The sequence below is a fragment of the Melospiza melodia genome, chromosome 13 (genome assembly GCF_035770615.1).
Source record: "Melospiza melodia melodia isolate bMelMel2 chromosome 13, bMelMel2.pri, whole genome shotgun sequence".
In the NCBI taxonomy this organism is placed as follows: domain Eukaryota; kingdom Metazoa; phylum Chordata; class Aves; order Passeriformes; family Passerellidae; genus Melospiza; species Melospiza melodia.
The window spans coordinates 7,686,418-7,706,261 of NC_086206.1; the positions used below are offsets into that span (position 1 = coordinate 7,686,418).

Here is a 19,844-nt window from a genome sequence, read left to right on the forward strand (position 1 = left end):
CGGCGGGGAGAGGGGGGGTCCCGTGCCCCGGCGTGGCGAGAGGCGATGGCTGCGGGGGGCTCCGGCGGGGAACGGGTGCGCGCGGGGGCGGAAAGGGAAGGGCTGCGGCGGGGAGCGGGGCGAGCGGCGCGGAGCCCGGCGGGCTGCCCTGCCCGTCCCTGCCCGGCCAGCCCTCCGCCGCCGCCGCGGGCGGCTCGGGAGACCGGCGGCGGGCGAAGTTGGGTGGCGGAGGGGGCGCGAAGAGGGGGTCGCCCCGGCCGGCGGGGCAGAGCCCTGCCCGTCCCCGTGGCCGGTCCGGCGGGCGATGCGCGCTGAGTGAAGGCGCGGCCCGGGGCGGGCGGCGGCGGTGCCCCGCTCCCCCTCGGCGGAGCAGTTTGAGTGACACCGCGATCATCTCGTTTCCCTTCAAGCTTCGCCTGTTGCCGCCGCCGCCGCCGCCGCCGCTCCAGCGCCGAGCCGGGAGTGGAGAGCGCAGGCTGAGGCTCCGCCGGCTCCGGCCAAGAGATCCCCTGTCTTTATGCCGTGATCTCCCAGCCCGGCCAGGCACCGGGGGCGCAGGGCGGGGTGGGGGGGACTGCGGGCTCTCCCCAGCCCTCCCGCCCGCACACCTCTTCGGGGGGCTTCCCCTCCTCCTTCCTCCGGGGCGATTTGTCAAACTTCCCCCCTCTTCTGCCAGCAGCAGCAGCAGCAGCAGGGCTGTCCTCTCCTCTGTGCCGCCTCCTCCTCCTCCGCCGCCGCCGCCTCCTCCTCCTACTCGGCATCGTGTATGCACAGCAACAAAAAATATATCCCCGACCCAGCCCTCGCGCCGAGGCTGGAGCAGCTCACCGGATCTCTGGGGCTGAGGCAACTCTTCCCACCCCCGCGCCCCGGCTGCCCCCCCCCGCCGGCGCCCGCAGGAGCCCAGCATGCCGAGGAGGAAGCAGCAAGCGCCCCGGCGCGCAGCAGGTACGAGAGCCGCTTCCCTGCCTTCCCTTCCCTTCCTTCCCTCCGCGGCCGCCGGCTTCTCCTCTCGCTTCCCTCCGTCTCTTTCATAACCGGCTCCCGGCGGGCTCCGCCGCCGCCGCTGCGGCCCCGCCGCTGCCCCGCTGCCCGCCGCTGCCGAGGGCTCTGCCGAGCAACTCCCGGGCTGAGGCGCAGCGCCGGGATGGGGGTTTTGAGGAGATTTTATTTTTATTTTTTTTTCTTCGGGATGGGGGGGCGCATGAAAGCCCGTTCCCCACTTTTGGTGCCCACTTTGATTTATTCGGAACTCTGCCGTCGCCCGGCTCGGTTCTGGGGTAACCCTGTGCGAGGGGCAGCGGGTGTGTGCGGGCACACGCTTCTCGGGCTCTGTGGTCGGTGTCACTCCGGGGCTGGGGGAAAAAGAAGGGGAATTTTGGTTATTTCCAGCCCGTACTTTGGCACCTACTTTGCTTCTCTCCCTCGTAGTCTTCATTCTTCTACATCCCCTTCCCTCAAATGGTTTGTGAAAGCCAGGGAAAATATTCTTTTTATTTAGTTTTTCTTTCCTATAAAATAAAGAGAGAGGGCATGTATAAAAATATGGCACGCTGTGAATGAAGTGGCAGGGACAAAGTGATTTGGAGGCTCTGCAGTGTTAGTTGGAGATCCGAGCCCAGAACTGGTTCCTTGGCCCAACTTTTACCTTTTTCTCTTCTGCCCTTGTACTGCACTGGAGATGTCTTTGCCGGACAGACAGACAGTCCTAGCTGGTCACTTTCTTTGGTAGCCTCTTCTGTTAATCCTATTGATTTCTTATTTATGAGTCCAGAGGAGAAGCTGCAAAGTAAACCAAAGGAGGGAAAAAAAAAAAAAAGAAAAAGGGTCTGTGTATTGTCAAGTGACTGGTGAATGTTTCTGATAGTGCCTTTACAATTTCTACTGGTTTCTTTTTTCCTTTTTAGAATTACTTTTTGAGGCTTTGTGCTGGTGAGGTTTTTTGTTTGTTTGGCTTGTTTTCCTTTTGCCAGAAATGTCAACTCCTGTTAAACTTAAGCAGTATTTTTTTGGAAAAGCCAAATTGAAAAGAAAACAGTAGAAGAAAAGCCCCACATAATTTTACAGTAATCCTTAGTTGGGGATATGTGGGCTGGAAAAGGTTTCCTTGGCCTGTTGCCATCCTTGATTTGATGTCTGATTGATCGCCTGTCATCTGGCAGCCTTTGATCTATTCATTCCCGATAAACATCAATAAATCACTTGCCATGGTAACGCCAGACTCGGTGACGTCACACGTGGCCTGTCAACTCTGGGAGCGCAACTTGAGGGGTCCTGGCGAGCGGAGCCACCGCCGGGCCCGGCCCTGGGTAGCGCTGCCACTGCTGGGCCCGGCCCTGGTGAGCGGAGCCACCGCCGGGCCCGGCTCTGGGTAGCGGAGCCACCGTGGGCCCGGCCTGCCGGGGCTGCCAGGGCCGCCAGGGCCCGGGGCACGGACTGCTCTGCCGGGGCACAGCCTCGAGGGGCCGGGCTGGAGCTGGGGAAGCTCCCCAGAGCATCCTTGGCAGCGTGGCTGTGCCTTGGGCTTGGGACAGTGTGGGGCAGGGAGCCCGTCCTGCAGCCTGGGCTAGGGACAGCATGGAGCAGGGAGTCAGTCCTACAGCCTGGGCTAGGGACAGCATGGAGCAGGGAGTCCGTCCTGCAGCCTGGGCTAGGGACAGCTTGGATCCGGTACTCCTGCACCCCGTGCTAGGCGCTTGCTGGAGCAGGTAGTCCATCCTGCAGCCTGCGCTTGCTGGAGCCCTTGCTTGCCTGACAGCTTCTCCGAGTGGGGTGGTTTGGGTTTAGTAAACATCAAGGGGCTCGGGGAGTAATGCAAATTGTAAATAACAACGTGCGTGTTTCCTTTCTTCTCCCCTCGGACAGCCACATGGGTTCGGGCAGTGCTTTTGAAATAGGGAAATAGACTTCCCGGCCGTCTTACCCCGCATGCAAACAGCTAGAAAGTTTGGAAAGTTTCTCAGTACGGTGGTGATAGCATCAAGCAAACAATATCGTAGCCAAATACTTCGTGATAATATTTTGCTTTTCTGGCCCGTGCCATCAAATAACAATTTTCTAGAAAAATGACAGAGGTGAACTTTTTTTGATACTTCGGAAATTTAGTTCTGCAAAATCTAGATTTTCCATGTGCTCTTCCATTTTTGACTCTGCTGTAAAGTGGGCTCTCTCTCCACAGACTGGAAGAAAATATTTCTGCACTAAACACACATTCTGAGGTATCCTTCTCTCCCTCCACCACTCTCTGTCTCTCCCTCCTTTCTCAAGTGAATCATCCATGATACGTGATCTATCTTTCATATTTAGCAGAAGTGTAATCTCTTTAAACTTTTAGCTTTTTGATAGCCACATTAAACATTTAGTATTGTGTATAATTGCTTCCCACTGAGATGCTGCTTTTATTGGTCACATTGGAAATGTTACTTTTTCTAATAGCAGTAAAAGCAAAGGCTTTTTTTTTAACACCTTAAAAAACAGCTAAGAAATAACAGGTTAGTTAAGAAATATTCATTACAAAAACTTGACTGCAGGACTAATAGGAGATGGAAGAATGGTTTTGCTCTATCAAAATGACCCGTCAAAACGACTTTGTTTCATATTTGATTTAATTGTCTCTCTCCTGACAGGCACATTCATCAATAGCTTAATGGTCAATCAGAAGTTGGCAGAGTGAGTGCTTTCATTCTTTCCCATACACTAGCTTTGGCTTTACTTTATCAAAATGCCTCTGCCTAATGGATATGGGGGATGTAGAATGACTGAAGGGCTACTTATTTGACAAGAGTGAAAAAACAAGAACATTCATGCTGTTGATAAGTGCACGAAGATAAATAAGTGAGCTGTATGAGGTGTTTTATTTTAAGACAGAAGAAACTTACTTTGTTTTTTTCTCCCCCTTTTTGGCTTGAGAGCTGCGAGTTATAAGGTTCATGACTGCTTTTGTGGCATACTGAGAGTGATGACAAATTGATTGCTTGGTACTGAGAGAGAAAAAAAGGTGGTGGTGGGGGGAGAATTAAAGATGTCTGCTGATTGGTAACTCAGGAAATCCAGTCCCCAGCAACCTTGAGAATACTCGAGAATTTTTTTTCTCCAAACTGAAAGGTCCGCTCAGCCATAAAAAAAGAAAAGTTGTTTTGCCAGCTTCATTAGTGTTCACCTAATTAGCTGTAAACCTGATGGATTCCTGACAGCTTTAATGATTGGAGATGACAAGCTCCACGCAGTGTCATCCAGCAGAATTAGGTTTGCAGCTAGTTTGATGTAATCAAGTTGATATTACACAGTCCTGGTTGCCTTTAGTTGTGCATTAACTCAATTTTCTGCTGCAGGTGACAAATGGGCTTTGGTACCTGGATAATCATGTCATAGGAATTAGGACCCTTTTAATGGTCTGGAGTAGAATAACAACAACAAAGAACTCTCAGCAGCACAGAGCTCGCAGACATAACAGACAGGTGCACAAATTCTTTATGTCTAGCCCAAGTGTTAACACCACACTGTGGAAGACTAAAGCTGTCTCTGAGAATCAAGAATCTCTAAAAATGATAATTTCACTTTGTTTGCTTTGAGACTCAGCTGAATATCATAGGTAAATTTGGGAAGGAGAGTCAGGGATTGCAATTTGATTCCTCACCTGTTAAAGCAAGAAGATAGTCAGAATTGCTGCTCCAAAGACTTCTGTCATGTAAGTCAGGAGGAAGAAGATATATTTACCAGTTAGAGGCTACTGTCTGGGGAAAGTAAGATATTGTATTAATAGAGGCCAGTCTTGTTCATGCAAACAGTAATTATCTATCCTTAAATTATAGCTTTCACTTGCAGCTTTTTTAGAAACCGATTTAAAAGATCAAGAAAATGTACTTCCTACTGACAGAAATGACTTAATACATATTTTGTGTACATACCTTGTGAGGAGGGATTGGGAACTAGTGGTTTGCTGCAATCACATTTAGTTTACTTGTTTATTTATTTATATATTTTATAAAACAGTAACAGACAGCTGCACCGAGTTTTCAAGGCTCTGGGAATAAAAAAAACCCAAACAAACCTGGGCCTATGGTTGTTTGGTTTTTTTTTTTTTTTTTTTTTGCATAGAATGTTTTAAATCCTAGAGATTGCTGCATGCTCGAGGCTCTTCCCAACTTCTGCGCTTGCATTCAGAAGCTGCACCTGGTCAGTGTGAGCGCCGAAATTCACGGAATTGATGCTTCAGAGGTGCAGAGCACTTCCACTTCCCAGGGACTCGAGTGCTGGTGCCAGCCCTCGGCCCCTCCAGCGTGGGGCTGGGGGTGCAGCACAGCAAACAGATGCAAGATGGCACACAGGTTGTGCCGCCAGATTTCCAGGCAGCTCTGACTCCGGCAACTCGAACGCTCGCTTTAATTTATGGCAATTGCTTGCAACTACATACATACCCCAAAAGTAAATGTAGCGATAAAGTAGGCTACCTATAAAGGTACTTGCAGTGTCAGCCCTTGGTATGTTATTTGCCTCCAAACCTGCCACATATTTCTCTGTTGGGCAGAGATTCTTCCTAGCAGCAAGCTGACAAAATGATTAGTTATGGCTGTCCTCTGCTTTTTTTTTTTTTTTTTTCCCCGGCAAAGTGTGAAGGAACAATGCAAAAAAAAAAAAAAGGAAAAAAAAAAAAGAAAAAGGGGTATAAATATAAAAAGGCTTGATAGATTCCCCTGAATATCTGCCTGGAAAACAGAATTTTCCAGAATCAGCTGCCATTTCTCCCATTAGCTTGACAGCTGTCAATTAGGGCTTCAGTGCTCTCCTGGGCCACAGTTTATTGCGTGCGGTTGATGTTGTCATTTTGTTCTCGGTTTTGCCTTGAGCACTATCATGAGCAGGAGTGAAATAGTCAATAACTGATGTATCAGCAGTTATTTCTTAAATTGGCTTACAAGTCTGCATTTTTCCTCTTTTTACTAAAGATTGTTTTGTAAAGTGATTAGAATGAATTGTGACTGCTGCAGGGTTATGGGAAATGCAGTGAAGCTAGGGTGAGTTAGCAGGATTAGAGTGGGTCCTTTTTGTCAGCCCTGCTTCCAGGATTAGTGGAAACTGTATAGAAAAGATCACCTTCAGGGTGAAGTGTGGGGTACATTTTTAAGCGTGCTACGTGCACGCTTATGCAGAAACATATGGTGGTAGAGAGTGAATGAAAAGAAATCATCTGCCAGGACGTAAAGTAACCTACGTGTTATCTCTCTGAGCAAACCTTGGCACTGCTGCCTTTACGGTGTAATAATCCATATTTTAATCCAATGTCGTGACTGCTTCCTAGAGAATCCAAATACAGATTGTCAGATTTTAACACAGCCCTGTTTTCAAGGTGCTGCTAGTGGATCAGGTATTGAGATGCCTGAAGTGTTGCATTGTCAAGTAGGAGTATATGTGTGTGTATGGTTATGATACAACACCAAAAATAACATAGTTGCTGAGCAGTCGCGTGTTATCTTATCTGTGAAATACTTCAGCATCATTTACTAAACAATCTACCTCAGGTGTTTTAGTCTGATTTTTTTTTTTCTTCTTCTCTGTGTGTTTGGTAATTTTTTAAAAATTTAGTTACGCCCAAATTGTGGTTTATCAGCCTTAAGTTAAAAATGAAAGGTGAATACAATATATTGTATTTGGTAACAATGATATGGACTGGTACATCCAGACAGATAATATGCAGTTGTAATTAGAGTGAATAGACAGGCATTCATTTTCAAATTCTTTGACACATGCATAAAATAGTCATATAATAAGATAAGATGACAATTTTATGTTAGGTTGATAAAGTGTCCCGATACATGCATTTAAATGTCTGTAAGCCTTTTTTTATCCAGACAGATTAATTCTAGTTTCCAGCATTTGCAGTTAGACATTAAATTAATTTTAAAAATCCCACTAAACAATGGATGCGTTGCTTTTTTGTGTGGGTATATGTCATAACCTAAAGCAGAAGGATTGAAAAAAATTTGTGCAATTGATTTTTCTTGATTTCAACATAACAAAAAAATAAAGCATGAAAATTGACTCAAAGCATAGTCCACGAGAGATTGTATTGTAGTTTTCTTAAGTACAATAATGCAGAATAGAACATTGTCAGGGCTTGAAATTGTTTGTTACCATTTTCATAAAAAGAACTGAAAGAGTTGAAATAAGTAGGGCTTAATTTCAGAGACTGTGAGATTCATCCTACTGCATTTGCCTGATTTTGCGCCTGAAAGATATTTTGGTCATCTCAGCAGAGAGCCAATCTGCAGAATTTAAACACTTCTCATTGCAGGCATCAACTTTAAGATATTTCTCAGAAAATGTTCAAAGGGTTTTTCTTTCCCTGGGGGTGGAGGGAGAGTAGGGAAAGAGTTACCAGAGGATCATAAAATATCTGAAAGCTCTTTGCCAATGCCATTACCTGGCCTCTTCGGGCTGTAAAGGGACAACTCCTCAAGAATAATCTAAGTTCGTATTTTAGACTTAATTATAAATTATTAATTAACTCTGTCAGGACACATGTTATTAATTATGACTCTCTTTTCTTCATTCAGAGCAGCTGTTGGGAATCACGTAAGTTGACTGTGCTTGTTGGTGTGGGAGTTTGCCAGTGAGGAGCTCCATGGGCAGCCCGCCTCACCTCCAGCTGCCATCCCTTGGCGCGGCTCCGCCCGGCAGCGCTGGCAATCCAGACGAGTTCTGGGGCAGCCCGGTGTGCTCACGCTCAGCCACCAGTGTCACAGGGCTGGCTTTCAGGTCCTGTCCATAAATAATCCCCGTTTTAGCAAAGCTCTGTGGCGCTGGGGAGGTGGGAAGGGCGGTGGCCAAGCCTTGGCGAGGGGGAAGCCAGGAGGTTTCCCTGCCCTTCCGCCAAAGTCCCGCCAAACTTGGCGCGCTGGCACAGAGCGGAGGGCTGCTTTGGAATTCGTTTGGAATGATCCAAATTCATTTCCTTTTGATATTTCCATCATTAAATTGAGCCCTCTGTTTCGGTTTCTTATGTGTTCTTTGCGGAATGCATGTTGCATAAAATAGGCAATTTTTAATGAACAATTTAATGTAAATGGGTTCTGAATTTAAATTAATATTAATGAAGCTTTGAGTGAATTTATTTTGCATACGTAAAGGCTTGTAACTCTTTCACTCATACACTCTTGTCTTTATGTACTAACACACTGGTTAGGTGAATTGGCTAGTTTCCATATTTTGTGATTAAAAACTCTAATGGATTTTACATGGATATTTGTGCTAGCGCAGCTTCGCACAGGTTACTATTGCTAGTAAAAATCGTACCTGCCTTGAAATTCAGATTTCTTAGTTAACATTTCACTGTTACCCCACCGTTTCTGTATGTTTCTTCCTACTTTGGTTTCGCCTTCATGCTTAAAGAAAAAAATACTCCAACAATAGTAACCACAGTCAAGATGTTTTCTTTCTTTGGCTTACCTCTAATGCATTATGTATTTTGAAATGATGGGATGTTCTATAATTAATTCTGTTAGATGTAATTGCTATAATCACTTTGATGCTACACATAATAAAAGTAATATGGTAAGCATACGGAAAAATATAAACACCTTATTGTAACACTTTTTGTGAAATTCTTTAAAAAATCTTGTTCAGAGCGGAACCTCCGCTTCCATATTTTGTCAGAGCTAAGATTTTTATTTTTTTTAAGTACATTACTTTAGTAAATGAATTAATTTCAGATATTGAAAAGATTTTGACAGGCAGGTTGTCTTGCATGTGCGTGCGAATATCCCTGACTCTGTGCAGTATTAAAGATGTAGTTCATTAAGAAGCCAATCTTCAGTGTGGCTACAAGTGAGACATAAATATCACTGTGTATTTCATGAAATGAGAGACAAATATGTACATTATATCAAAACCCAGGACATAGGAAATAACACAGGAATGGAACTGTACAATGGAAAGCTTCTTTGTAGCGCAAAATTATGGGAAATATAAAATGTATGAAAGGTAGCATGTAACTAGAGGCATGGTCCCAAGTGGGAAAAAGACTACAGAAGGTGATATCCCTCCTCCTGCTTTTTTCTTTTTTTTTTTTTCTTTTTTTTTTTTTTTTTTTTAACAAGTAGCTTTGAGTTATTGTTTGCAAACACAGTTTTTGATAGGGAGGAAATGGAAAAAATATGTGCAATGGGTTAAGCTGTGTAGCTGATATCCTTGATTCTGTAACAAAAAATGTTAATATGGCCATAGTTCTTAATTAGTTGCACACAATACTTAATGCTGCAAAGGTCACTTGGTTTTATGGTCCAGCTTCGCCTATGAATTTGTATGTTTCCCCCCAAATTTATATTTCTCTCTCATGTATTTTCTAAGCAATTGAGCATGCAAATTGTGGTAAAAATGCAAACTAGAAACAGGATTAGAAAAATACATTTCGCATGGACAAAGAAGAGGTTTTGTTTAATTTTTTTTTAATTTTTTTTTTTTTTTTTTTTTTGCTGGTGTTATTTTCAAATAACGCACAGCTTTGCGTGGCGAGCAGCAGTATTACATTTAACTTCTGTAAGCTGAACAAACAAACCCTGACCAAGCTCTCGCTGGATTGTTCTGGGGAAGAACAGAACAGGGTGCTGTTTCTGAGTGTCTCTGGGACTGGGCTCGCTGCCGGCAGCCCTTTCCCTGCTAGGTCAAGCCTGTTGCTGGAGGGCCAGATCGCAGCAGGGGCCTCCAGGAGGCTTGGCCAGGCTGCTCCAGACTGGCAGCCATCAGTCATCCATCTGTGACACAGAGTCTGTTTTTGATGGCAGGGATGATAAAAGGCCTGGAAACTGTATAGGCCCTTGTAATCAGGGCCAGTGCTGACATCCTTCTCAACTTTGACAGCTTCTTCCTTTTCTCTCTTCACCGCCAAGACTGTCTCAACTGGATTTTTTTTTTCCTCTCTCTTGTTTCATGTACTTGATCAGTCTCAGATGCTGGGAATTATTTTTTTCTGGAGGGAGGAGGAGTGTTTCTTTTGGTTTGTGGGTTGGGCAGGTGTGAGAGGAAGTCTGGTTTTTTTTTTTTTTTTTTGTACTGTAGGCCTGTTGCTAATTAATGTTCCTCCATAAGATTCTGTCGGAGTTGAGTAATGTTTTTGATCTTTATGCCTGATAACTGCATACTTAATGAGATTTCAAAGCTGTGAGTGCAGCTCCCTACAATTATTGACAGATGCCTTTTCTTTGCCATTGGGTTCAGCTTCATAAATCCTCCTGCAGTAATGAGGTTCAGAAGTGCCACCCTGCCAGTGAGCTAATGAAAGAGGGGGGGAGGGAGGGAACAGCTCATGCCTGCCTGACACATTTTTTTCCTTTAAAATTTACTATGCAGATGTCAAGCTGTGGGACGATTACTTCAAACATGCTAATTTTTATCTTGCTTTTGTGTCAAGCCTGCATGCCATTTTTCCCCCCCAATAATAAATAAAAATAGAAACCTCAACCTATTTAAATTTTATCATGGATCATAACTATTGAAGACTTTGATATATGTGTGTTCTTTTGCAGTTTCCAGTCAGTGGAGCAGTTTTTTGAAATCCGAAGGGCAGAGAGAGGTTAAAAAATAAAAATTAAGGGGGGGGAAAGAAAAAAAAAAAAAGGCAGCGATCTGCCTCGGCCGCACGTCAGGCTGCCCTAACCGTGCACTTGAAACATCGGAGATTTCATTTTAGAGTTCTGAAACTAAATCCTGGTGGAGAATAGCCGCACCATGCCAAACAGTCGATTTCCTTTTCAGCAGAGCCATACATCACTGACCCACCCTTCCCTCCCGACAGAATGACATGTGTCATTTATCACCGGCCCTGGCAGAGCAGAGCCGGGGGGGCCCGGGCAGCTCCCGCTCCGGCGGTGCTGCTGCTGCTGGGTGTGCTGGGTGTGCTGTGCTGGGTGTGCTGGGTGCGCTGGATGTGCTGGGTGTGCTGGGTGCGCTGGGTGTGCTGGGTGTGCTGGGTGTGCTGGGTGTGCTGGGTGTGCTGGGTGCCCTGGGTGTGCTGGGTGTGCTGGGTGTGCTGGGTGTGCTGGGTGTGCTGTGTGTGCTGGGTGTGCTGGGTGTGCTGGGTGTGCTGTGCTGGGTGTGCTGGGTGTGCTGGGTGCCCTGGGTGTGCTGGGTGTGCTGGGTGTGCTGTGTGCGCTGGGTGTGCTGGGTGCGCTGGGTGTGCTGTGCTGGGTGTGCTGGGTGTGCTGTGTGTGCTGGGTGTGCTGTGTGCGCTGGGTGTGCTGGGTGCGCTGGGTGTGCTGTGCTGGGTGTGCTGGGTGTGCTGTGCTGGGTGTGCTGGGTGTGCTGTGTGTGCTGGGTGTGCTGGGTGTGCTGGGTGTGCTGTGCTGGGTGTGCTGGATGTGCTGGGTGTGCTGGGTGTGCTGGGTGTGCTGTGCTGGGTGTGCTGTGTGCTCTGGGTGTGCTGGATGTGCTGGGTGTGCTGGGTGTGCTGGGTGTGCTGTGCTGGGTGTGCTGTGTGCTCTGGGTGTGCTGGGTGTGCTGGGTGTGCTGGGTGTGCTGTGCTGGGTGTGCTGGGTGTGCTGGGTGTGCTGGGTGCCCTGGGTGTGCTGGGTGTGTTGGGTGCGCTGGGTGCGCTGGATGTGCTGGGTGTGCTGGGTGTGCTGGGTGTGCTGGGTGTGCTGGATGTGCTGGGTGTGCTGGGTGCGCTGGGTGCCCTGGGTGTGCTGGGTGTGCTGGGTGTGCTGGGTGCGCTGGGTGCGCTGGATGTGCTGGGTGTGCTGGGTGTGCTGGGTGTGCTGGGTGTGCTGGGTGTGCTGGATGTGCTGGGTGTGCTGGGTGCGCTGGGTGCCCTGGGTGTGCTGGGTGTGCTGGGTGTGCTGGGTGTGCTGGGTGCGCTGGGTGCGCTGGATGTGCTGGATGTGCTGGGTGTGCTGGGTGCACTGGGTGTGTTGGGTGCGCTGGATGTGCTGGGTGTGCTGGGTGTGCTGTGTGTGCTGGGTGTGCTGTGCTGGGTGTGCTGTGCTGGGTGTGCTGGGTGTGCTGGGTGTGTTGGGTGCCCTGGCTGTGCTGGGTGTGCTGGGTGTGCTGGGTGTGCTGTGCTGGGTGTGCTGGGTGTGCTGGGTGTGCTCCGGCCAGAGCGGGGCACGGAACGGGGCCGGGAGGGCCCGGCGGTGCTGGGGGCACTGCCACACTCACCGAGGAGGTGATGTGCTCTCATACCAGCTGCTAAGTCGCCTTGCTCAGCCCCCTGAAGGTTTTCCCCTCCTGTATTCTTGCTGTCTCAGTCTCTCTTCGTTTCTCTTTTTTTCCCCCCCTTTTTTTTTTTTTCGAGTTTGGCAGTTGGGACAAACTGGCTGACACGTATCATTCAAGCAGCACCGGCTTGCTGGGGGTTGTGTAAATGAATCTGGGAGCTCTTGGTTTCACATGATTCAAACGTGCATTATTGAAGATGGATGTTCCTTAAAAAAAGATTGATGATGGATATCAGGCTTATAGTGCCATTTATCATTTTGAATATTATTTAGACTTGCCGTGTAAAGCTGTAACTTGAGAGTTGGATGAGCTGGGACAGAATGGAGGCCTCGGCGTGCATGTTGTGATTGATGGCTTTGCTTTCTCATTGTTTGTTACCAGATACTCGCCGGTCATTACAGGAGTGCCTTGCAATTGTTTTAGGGGCTGGATTTCCGTGTGTGGATGTGTGTGTGTGTTTGTACAACAGGGAGAGGGACAGGCAGAGGCAGAGTTAAGTTTTTAGTGGGAGCATTTCAATAATTGTAAAGAATGTAGACAAAGCCGTGGCCCGTGCAAGGATGCAGGCAGCCTCTTGCATGAGCACAGAGACTTGCCGTGTGTAACACTAAAATACAAACAGGACTGTGGCTGATCCAGTGTAACACTGCCAGGCATTGCCACTTCCAGTATAAAAATGTGCTTGTGAACAGATTAATACACTCCAGCTTCCTTTTGCTAACAGGATGCACCTTTTATTTTTTTTTTCTGGGTCCCAAATAATGGCAAAGGAAAGAAGGTTCTAGGGCATAATTATTTCAGCATTCAGATATTTCTTTCCCACCCACGCTCTTCATGCAGGATTGTGAATCTTGTAGCCTTGGTGTTCGCTCCCAAGTGTGCTCCTGGAGGGTGGATGGCCTGGCTGTGTAAATAGTGAGGGCAATCCCTTCCCTCTTTGAAGCACTTTTGCTGGAACCAGGACACCCCCACCTGCTGGAAGAATTAAGGAAACAGCTTTTTATAGGCAATTAGATCTTTCCTAGGAAGTGCAGGCAGGGACTTTCAGGAGGGAGACACTCCAACAATGGAGCAATAGGCAGTGCCAGAACTTCAGGTGTTGGGCTGTTTGTGCCCCTTCAGGCAAGTGCAATATCCAGCCTGGTTAAACTTGTTCTGAGCTGACAAACTATTGACTGTTCCTTGCCTGGTGCATCCTACAAAACTCAAATGATTTACAGGAGCAGTGGGTAAAATGAGATGAGAATTACCTTGTTGAATCAGTCTTGAATTTGCTCAGGTAGCGGGTGTTTTTGAAACATTGCTGGTCACATCAACTTTTTCTTTGATTGCAGGATGTCCTCCTAGCAAAAAGGAATGACAGCAACACTTAATAAACATTTTAATTAAAATGTTTTTTTTTTTAAAGCCAGCAGTGACCTTATATGTGTTTTATAGAAATGAGTTTTTCAGTTCCGTTTACTTTTGGTGCACTCAGTTGTCAAAAGTAAGGAGAATTCAAGTTTATGCCCTTCATTCAAGTCCAACACCATGAAAAAAACTCTGAAAAAACATAATATTTTTTATAAAGCCTTCAAACGTATAAGGTAAAACTTTGCTCTGTTACTCCTGCACTTGTGTAACACAGTAGGTAATTGAAGTACAAGTGCCAATTTGCTGTAACAATTGTAAACACACCTTGATACAAATGGCATCATTGCATTCTTACTGATTAGAAAACTTTGCTATTAATAGACACAAAGTCCATTTCAGGTGTAATTGGTAAGGAGCTGAGTGCACTCATGGGAAGAAACCTTGTTTTGTTTTTTGTTCGCTTTTATTCTTATCCCTTTTTTCAGTTTTATAGCTGGAGACATGATTTATTGCAGCCATCCATCTTTGGGGCTCATCCATCACATCCTGGTTGCTAGGCAATCATGGCAGCAGCTGTTTGCTTTGAATCAGACAGAAAAGTTGTCAATCATCAAAGGCAGGTGAATAGCATTAGAAACACGCTATTGTCAGACGGAATAATTAATCAAAGAGAGAAAAGATAATTAAAAAGATATGACCCTTGCAAGTACTTGCTCTGGGTTGCCTGGAAAAAAGAAAAACTGCCTGGTCTTTTCTAGACACTTAAGCAGCTGAGGGCTGATAAAATATGCACTCTGCAGTGCATAGTTTTTAATTAATTGAAAAAGGTTCAACATTCAAAGACGATGCTGGAGAAAAGTCTGATTATGAGCATAAGTAATATTTATTGTTTGCATGAAAGGCTTGACATGGAGTTCTAACTTTCTGTCACAAATCTCCTGCATGCTTGCACTAAGCCTCTTTCAGCTTCACTATCTTTGCTGGCAGTTACTGGAGTGTGTGGTTAGTCTGTCTAAGTGAGGGTCCTATGGCTTTCATGCAGCCTTTTCATCCCGGGCCACCTTTCCAGGGCATTGTCTCCTTGGCTGTCCCCTGCAGCAGAGTTGGAGTGCCCGAGCTCTGCCATCAGCAAGGCAGGCAAAGCTCGGTGGGGCTGCAGCCCAGCCCTTTCTTCAGTACAGGAGACGTGTCCAGGCAGCACCTATCTCATTTCCAATCAGCCTGAGGAATAACAGGCTCATGTGAGCCCATTCTGAACCCTGATTTCCCAGCAATTTTCCAGTTATTTGTAGCTGTGATGATGAGAAGGCTGCTGCAAAGCCCAGTTTCCAACTCCTGCAAGTTTAGGTGCAGCAGTGGGTGCAGCAGAGCACACCCAGCCCAGGGTACACAGGAATGCACTTCTGGGCAGTGCAGTGCTGACCAGGGTGTGTAAAACAGCTGGGCACAGCTGGTGCTGCTGCCAGCAGAGCAGGGCTCAGTGCTGCTGCTGCCCAAAAGCTGGGTCTGAGGCTGAAATATGGCACAACAGTTTTGTGAGAATGCAATGTCTTATGATTGATTGCTGGGCAAAATGCCTGTGTAGTCCAAAAAACCCAACTTTGGTGTTTGTTCAGGCTTTGAAGGAGTCTGTGGATGGACTGATCACAGGAGAACACAGGTATGATGACTGCATTAGTAGTGTTTCATTTTTACAAAGTATTTTGTAAGTAGTGATGCAGAGGTGGCTGCCACGCTGCCCCTCTGTATTTTTCCATTTTTGGTTTCATACTTTACCCTGGTTTCTAGAATTTCAAGAAAAAGTTCAAGTTTGTGCTGCCAGGAGAATAAACCTACTTACTTTTAATATCAATACTATGTATTAGTGTTGATTATCAGCAGGCTGTGAAATACTGGGAATTTAAACTGCAGGATGCAAACCTTGTACACTGTGCTGCACACACCATCCCCTTCACACTGGCTGATGCCTCCAAGTGTTCTTTGCACAGCTCTTCGTGTCAGTGTGTCACAAGCAGCTCCTCTGCTAATTGTGTGTAGCCTGTATCACATTTTCTGCTCTCACACCCTGTTTCACTTGTAATCATTCCAGTATTTACTTAGAGGAGGAGAGAACACAGCTCAGAAGGAAACGGGGTGCCATCTGAGTGCTGGGTATGACACATCTGCTGCATAGAGCTATTCTTCCAACACTGGGGGCAGGAAGCTCAGGCTGCAGCTAGCTTGGATGACTTGGAGAGATCTGTGTCCTCAAGTAACATTTCATATTAGTGATTCCTCAGAACGTCATGTTCACCAAAGTTTGTGTGAGAAATAAAAAAAAAAAAAAACCTCTTTAAAAGCAGAGTACTGCATATTAGCATTAGCTTGAGAAATATCATCTGTGCACTGCACAACCAAAGTCAGCACTCCCTTGGCTGATAGCCCAGCACTTCTGTGTAAAGTTAGGATGTTGTCTGGAGTTGCTGGCAGGTATTTTTTTTTTAGCAGGACTAACTCTTTTTCTTCTATATGTAATAGTAATTCAGGCTGACATATTACTGGCATTTTTTGTCATAGGTGAGTGGGCCCTGTGCCTGTGCAGGGCACATGGGGGGTGCTTGTGTGCAGGAATGCAGTGCTTTCTCTAGCACATTCTGTGGATTAAATAAATGTGGGATAGCCATGCCAGCATGGGAGGTGACATGTTTATGGCTAAAGGGCTCTTTCCTTCTTAGCTGGGAAGCAGATTTGTCTCCTTTTCACATATCAACACCTCTGATACCTTTTCAAGTATTTGCTGTATTTCAGATCTGCTGATCACTGTTTTATTTACTGATAGGGGAACTGTGGCAGTGGTTCTCTAATGGGGGGATATATAGTGCTGACATCCAGGAAATGTTGGCTGAGAGACATATGGATAGATGGCTGCATGTTGGAATATAGGTGGTTATTCTTAGTCTGATAGAGACTTTTAGCACATAGTATATGAAAGTTCCTGTGATAATGCTTCCCTCTGCTCATCAAGGTGAGATGCATCTTTTCCCTTTTATTTTTTCCCAGTCTCTATTCCATGCATGGTGTAGAGGGAAGACAGAATAGCTGTTCCTCGTTCACAATATTTATTGCACAGGTGAAAGAGTTTGGATTCTATGAAAGGGTTTTTCTGTCCTACCCTCTTCCTCATCCTTCCCCATATGAGGCTGCTTTTGCAGTTGTATAGGGAAAACTGTTTAGAAACTTGAAATACCTTGGTACTGAATATGGTAAAGCTGCATTGCCTTTTTGTTCATGTGAAGTGAAAAATGGACAGAATATGTCAAACAGTAACACCGGCACAGATAGTAAACTGTTTTGCTTTAAATGGTGGAAGAATGTGCAAAGGGAGTTTAAAATAAACAGTCAAATAACAATCAAGCATTTGCCAGTGTTTAAGTCACTGTGTGAAGTAGAATGTAGTATCTCAGTAGGAACCACTAAGTTACATGGTATCTGTATACTGAGAAAAATATATTGAGGAGAGATGTGCATATATATATATATATATATATATATATATTTACACATGTATATATATAATGTGCTTGGCTGAATGTGAACTGAGTAAATGCGCAAGGCTTCCCTCAGCCCATTCTCTGCCTGTTCCAGGCTGTGACACTGCAGCTCTGTGCCAGACAGTGCTCAGGTCTGTCCTGCTCTCTGCCAGAGATCCAGAGCATTTCTCACTGGCTTTAGAGCATGCTGTGTCCATGAAGTTTGGAGGATATGCATTTCCTTTTGAAGCTTTCTGAGAGAAGAGAGACTTTTTATTCCACATTTTTAAGGTTAGTTGTCCTTTTTATTCCTCTCAGTGTAGCTTGCTGTGGCATCTCTTATATGCTTGGTGATTTTAGGGCTTTAGTCCTACCAGCCCTTGCAGTGAAACAGAAATATTTCTTATCTCCAGTTTTCAGTTTGTCAGCAGCGTGCTTAAGAAGAGTCTTCTGCAAGCTAAACCTGAAGCTTGGAAGATGTCCTGGTATTCTCTAAGTGACTGTCCTTTGGTCACTTTTTATGCAGTGAAATGCATAAAATACATTTGTATACACTTACTTATATGATGAGAAATACCCTGTTTTATTCAGCATGCTTTCTAGGATACCTCTTCAGAAATGACTGGGGTAAAAGAGAATGGTTTTACTGTCGTAGGTGCATGATGACTAACTCGTGTCAGCTGATAATCCAGGAGCAGAGCCAGATGGCCTTGGAGGTAGGGAATCATCAGATAAAAGCCATCAGGCAGGGCACTGCTTTAATCCCTAGGGTAACTGTGGAGGAAGGAGCAGGGTTGGAAATGCCTTCAGGAGAAGGGAAGGAAGAACTAGAGCCATGCAGAAGAAAAGACTAGTAGGTAGTGGTCTAAACCACTCTATGGTCCCTAAAATAGAAATACCTGAATTCATGTGTTACTTTCATTCACTTGCCTTCAAAATCATGTATACAACTGTGCTGTTGTTTTAGAGTTAAACATATGCCTTGCTTTCTAATTAACCCCCAAATCCCTTTGCATTTGCCATATTAATTTAATTAGTTTGGGCATAAGAGTGCAATTCTGGCAACCACCTTAACCTCATAAGTAAAATGGAGAGATATAAACCAGGTGGGCAAAACTGGGTTGGACTTGCTGCAAATTTTAGTGAAAGAACATTTGAAAAATAGAAGGTAGAACTTGAGACAGCAAAGATAGTGTGTGAGTGGGTTTTTTAACTGCTGAAATGTATCATTTACCCAGGATACCTTGTCTTCCTCTGTTTTTGCTCTGGGCCTGCAATAAAATGCTTCCTATCTATATTAGTTAGAAAATAGTCCGGTGTAATATATGAGAATAGTGATGCATTATTTCCTCACGCTCATATGTTTTTTGTGTAAAATACTCCAGCAGCAGTGAAATCTTGCTGTGTGATTGCATTTCATTTTGAGATGGTTAGCTGAATAAGCAGGAGGACAAGCAAGCAGTAAGCTGAATGAAGGAAAAAAAGAAATAAAATTTTACAGCGCATTCTTGTTGTAGGAGTGTGCAACACAAAATTGTGTGACTCAAATGCTCAATCTGGTCTTCATGATTAAGCAATAAGCAAATTACAAAACAAAGTTATCATCCTTGTGCTCAGTCGTGAAAAAGTGAAGTATTTAACATTTCTCAAAGGAAATCATCTTTTGTTACTTGATCTTCACTGGCTGTGTTTTTTAGCTAACAATACCGTGTGTTTGCATTAGGCTAAAATTAAAAGCTTCTTTTATAGACACTGCAAATATTTTATATAGTTGATTTACTGAAGGTTGATAAAAGGAAATGAAATAGTTAAATTTTGTGTTAAAAGGAGGGTGTGATTTGTTGTAAGGACTGGAAGATACAGTTTATGTGAAGCAGTTGCTTACTTTGCTGAAGTAGAAATGCCTTTGTGTGTTGGATGTTTGTGTCACACCCAACATAATGGAGTTCTCATTCAGGAGTGGGTCTTCTCAGCAGCAGCACTGGAAATGTAAAAACATTAATGCTGTGGATTCCCCCAGATTCTGCTGCTTACATCCAGCAGAGATGTCCATGTGTGAATTTTTGTGTAAAAACTGTGTGTAATAATTATTGAAATCTGTCAGATCACTGGGAGCGTGTTCTACTTTCCCAACAAGATTCCCCACAAAGAAAGGTTTAAAAAGGCGATTTCTCAAGCTAAGGAATTTGCATTGCTGTGACAGGGATCCTGCTTGCATTCAGTGTGGACCTGCCTGCGTGGGGGAAGGAGGTGTTCTGTCCTCCCTTGGGTCCACAGGAGCTGCTTGCCATCAGCTGGTGATGGGTCAGGCCATGAGGGTGGACATGAGCTCACATGGAGAGTCTGGACAGCTTCAGTTCCTGTCCTGAGCCTGCTTCCCTGTCACTGTGGGACATCAATGTGGGGGGAAGCTCCGAGGAGGGGCTGCCCAGCCTTTCCCAGGTCAGCCCCTGCAGCCGTGCCCTTCCCATCACACACACAGGGACATCCCAGTGCCAGGCAGTGCCTGCTGCAGGGGATCACAGCCTGGCCCGCGCTTCCTGGGGCTTGTTGCACTTCCAGGTACTCCACGGATTGACCTGCTTGTTGAGCACTTGCAGCAAAGGTTTGGAGCAGTTGGTTCTGCTGTGGGTTGTCCTTCGGAATAAGCCATGGATGCTTCCAGCGCTTGTTCTTGTTCAGACCCAGTCCAAAGCCCACTGAAATCAAATATTATTTTACTGACTCTGTTAACTTGGTTGGGCTTTCACTGAGTGGCAATTTAAGGAACAGAAT

General features: G+C 45.6%; 1 protein-coding gene across 2 annotated transcripts in view; it reads left to right on the top strand.

The window, feature by feature from the left end:
* The window catches only part of TSHZ3 (teashirt zinc finger homeobox 3), a 69,682-nt gene that overhangs the window by 2,635 nt on the left and 47,203 nt on the right, over positions 1–19,844 (top strand). Inside the window, exon 1 of one of the 2 annotated variants that reach the window (XM_063167683.1) lies at positions 899–948. The exons of the other annotated variant lie outside the window; for it this stretch is intronic. Within the exon in view, the coding sequence (XP_063023753.1) occupies positions 909–948 (40 nt within the window). The 5' untranslated portion in view covers positions 899–908. Of the gene's footprint in view, positions 1–898; positions 949–19,844 lie in introns of those variants that run through there. 2 annotated transcript variants of the gene reach the window in all.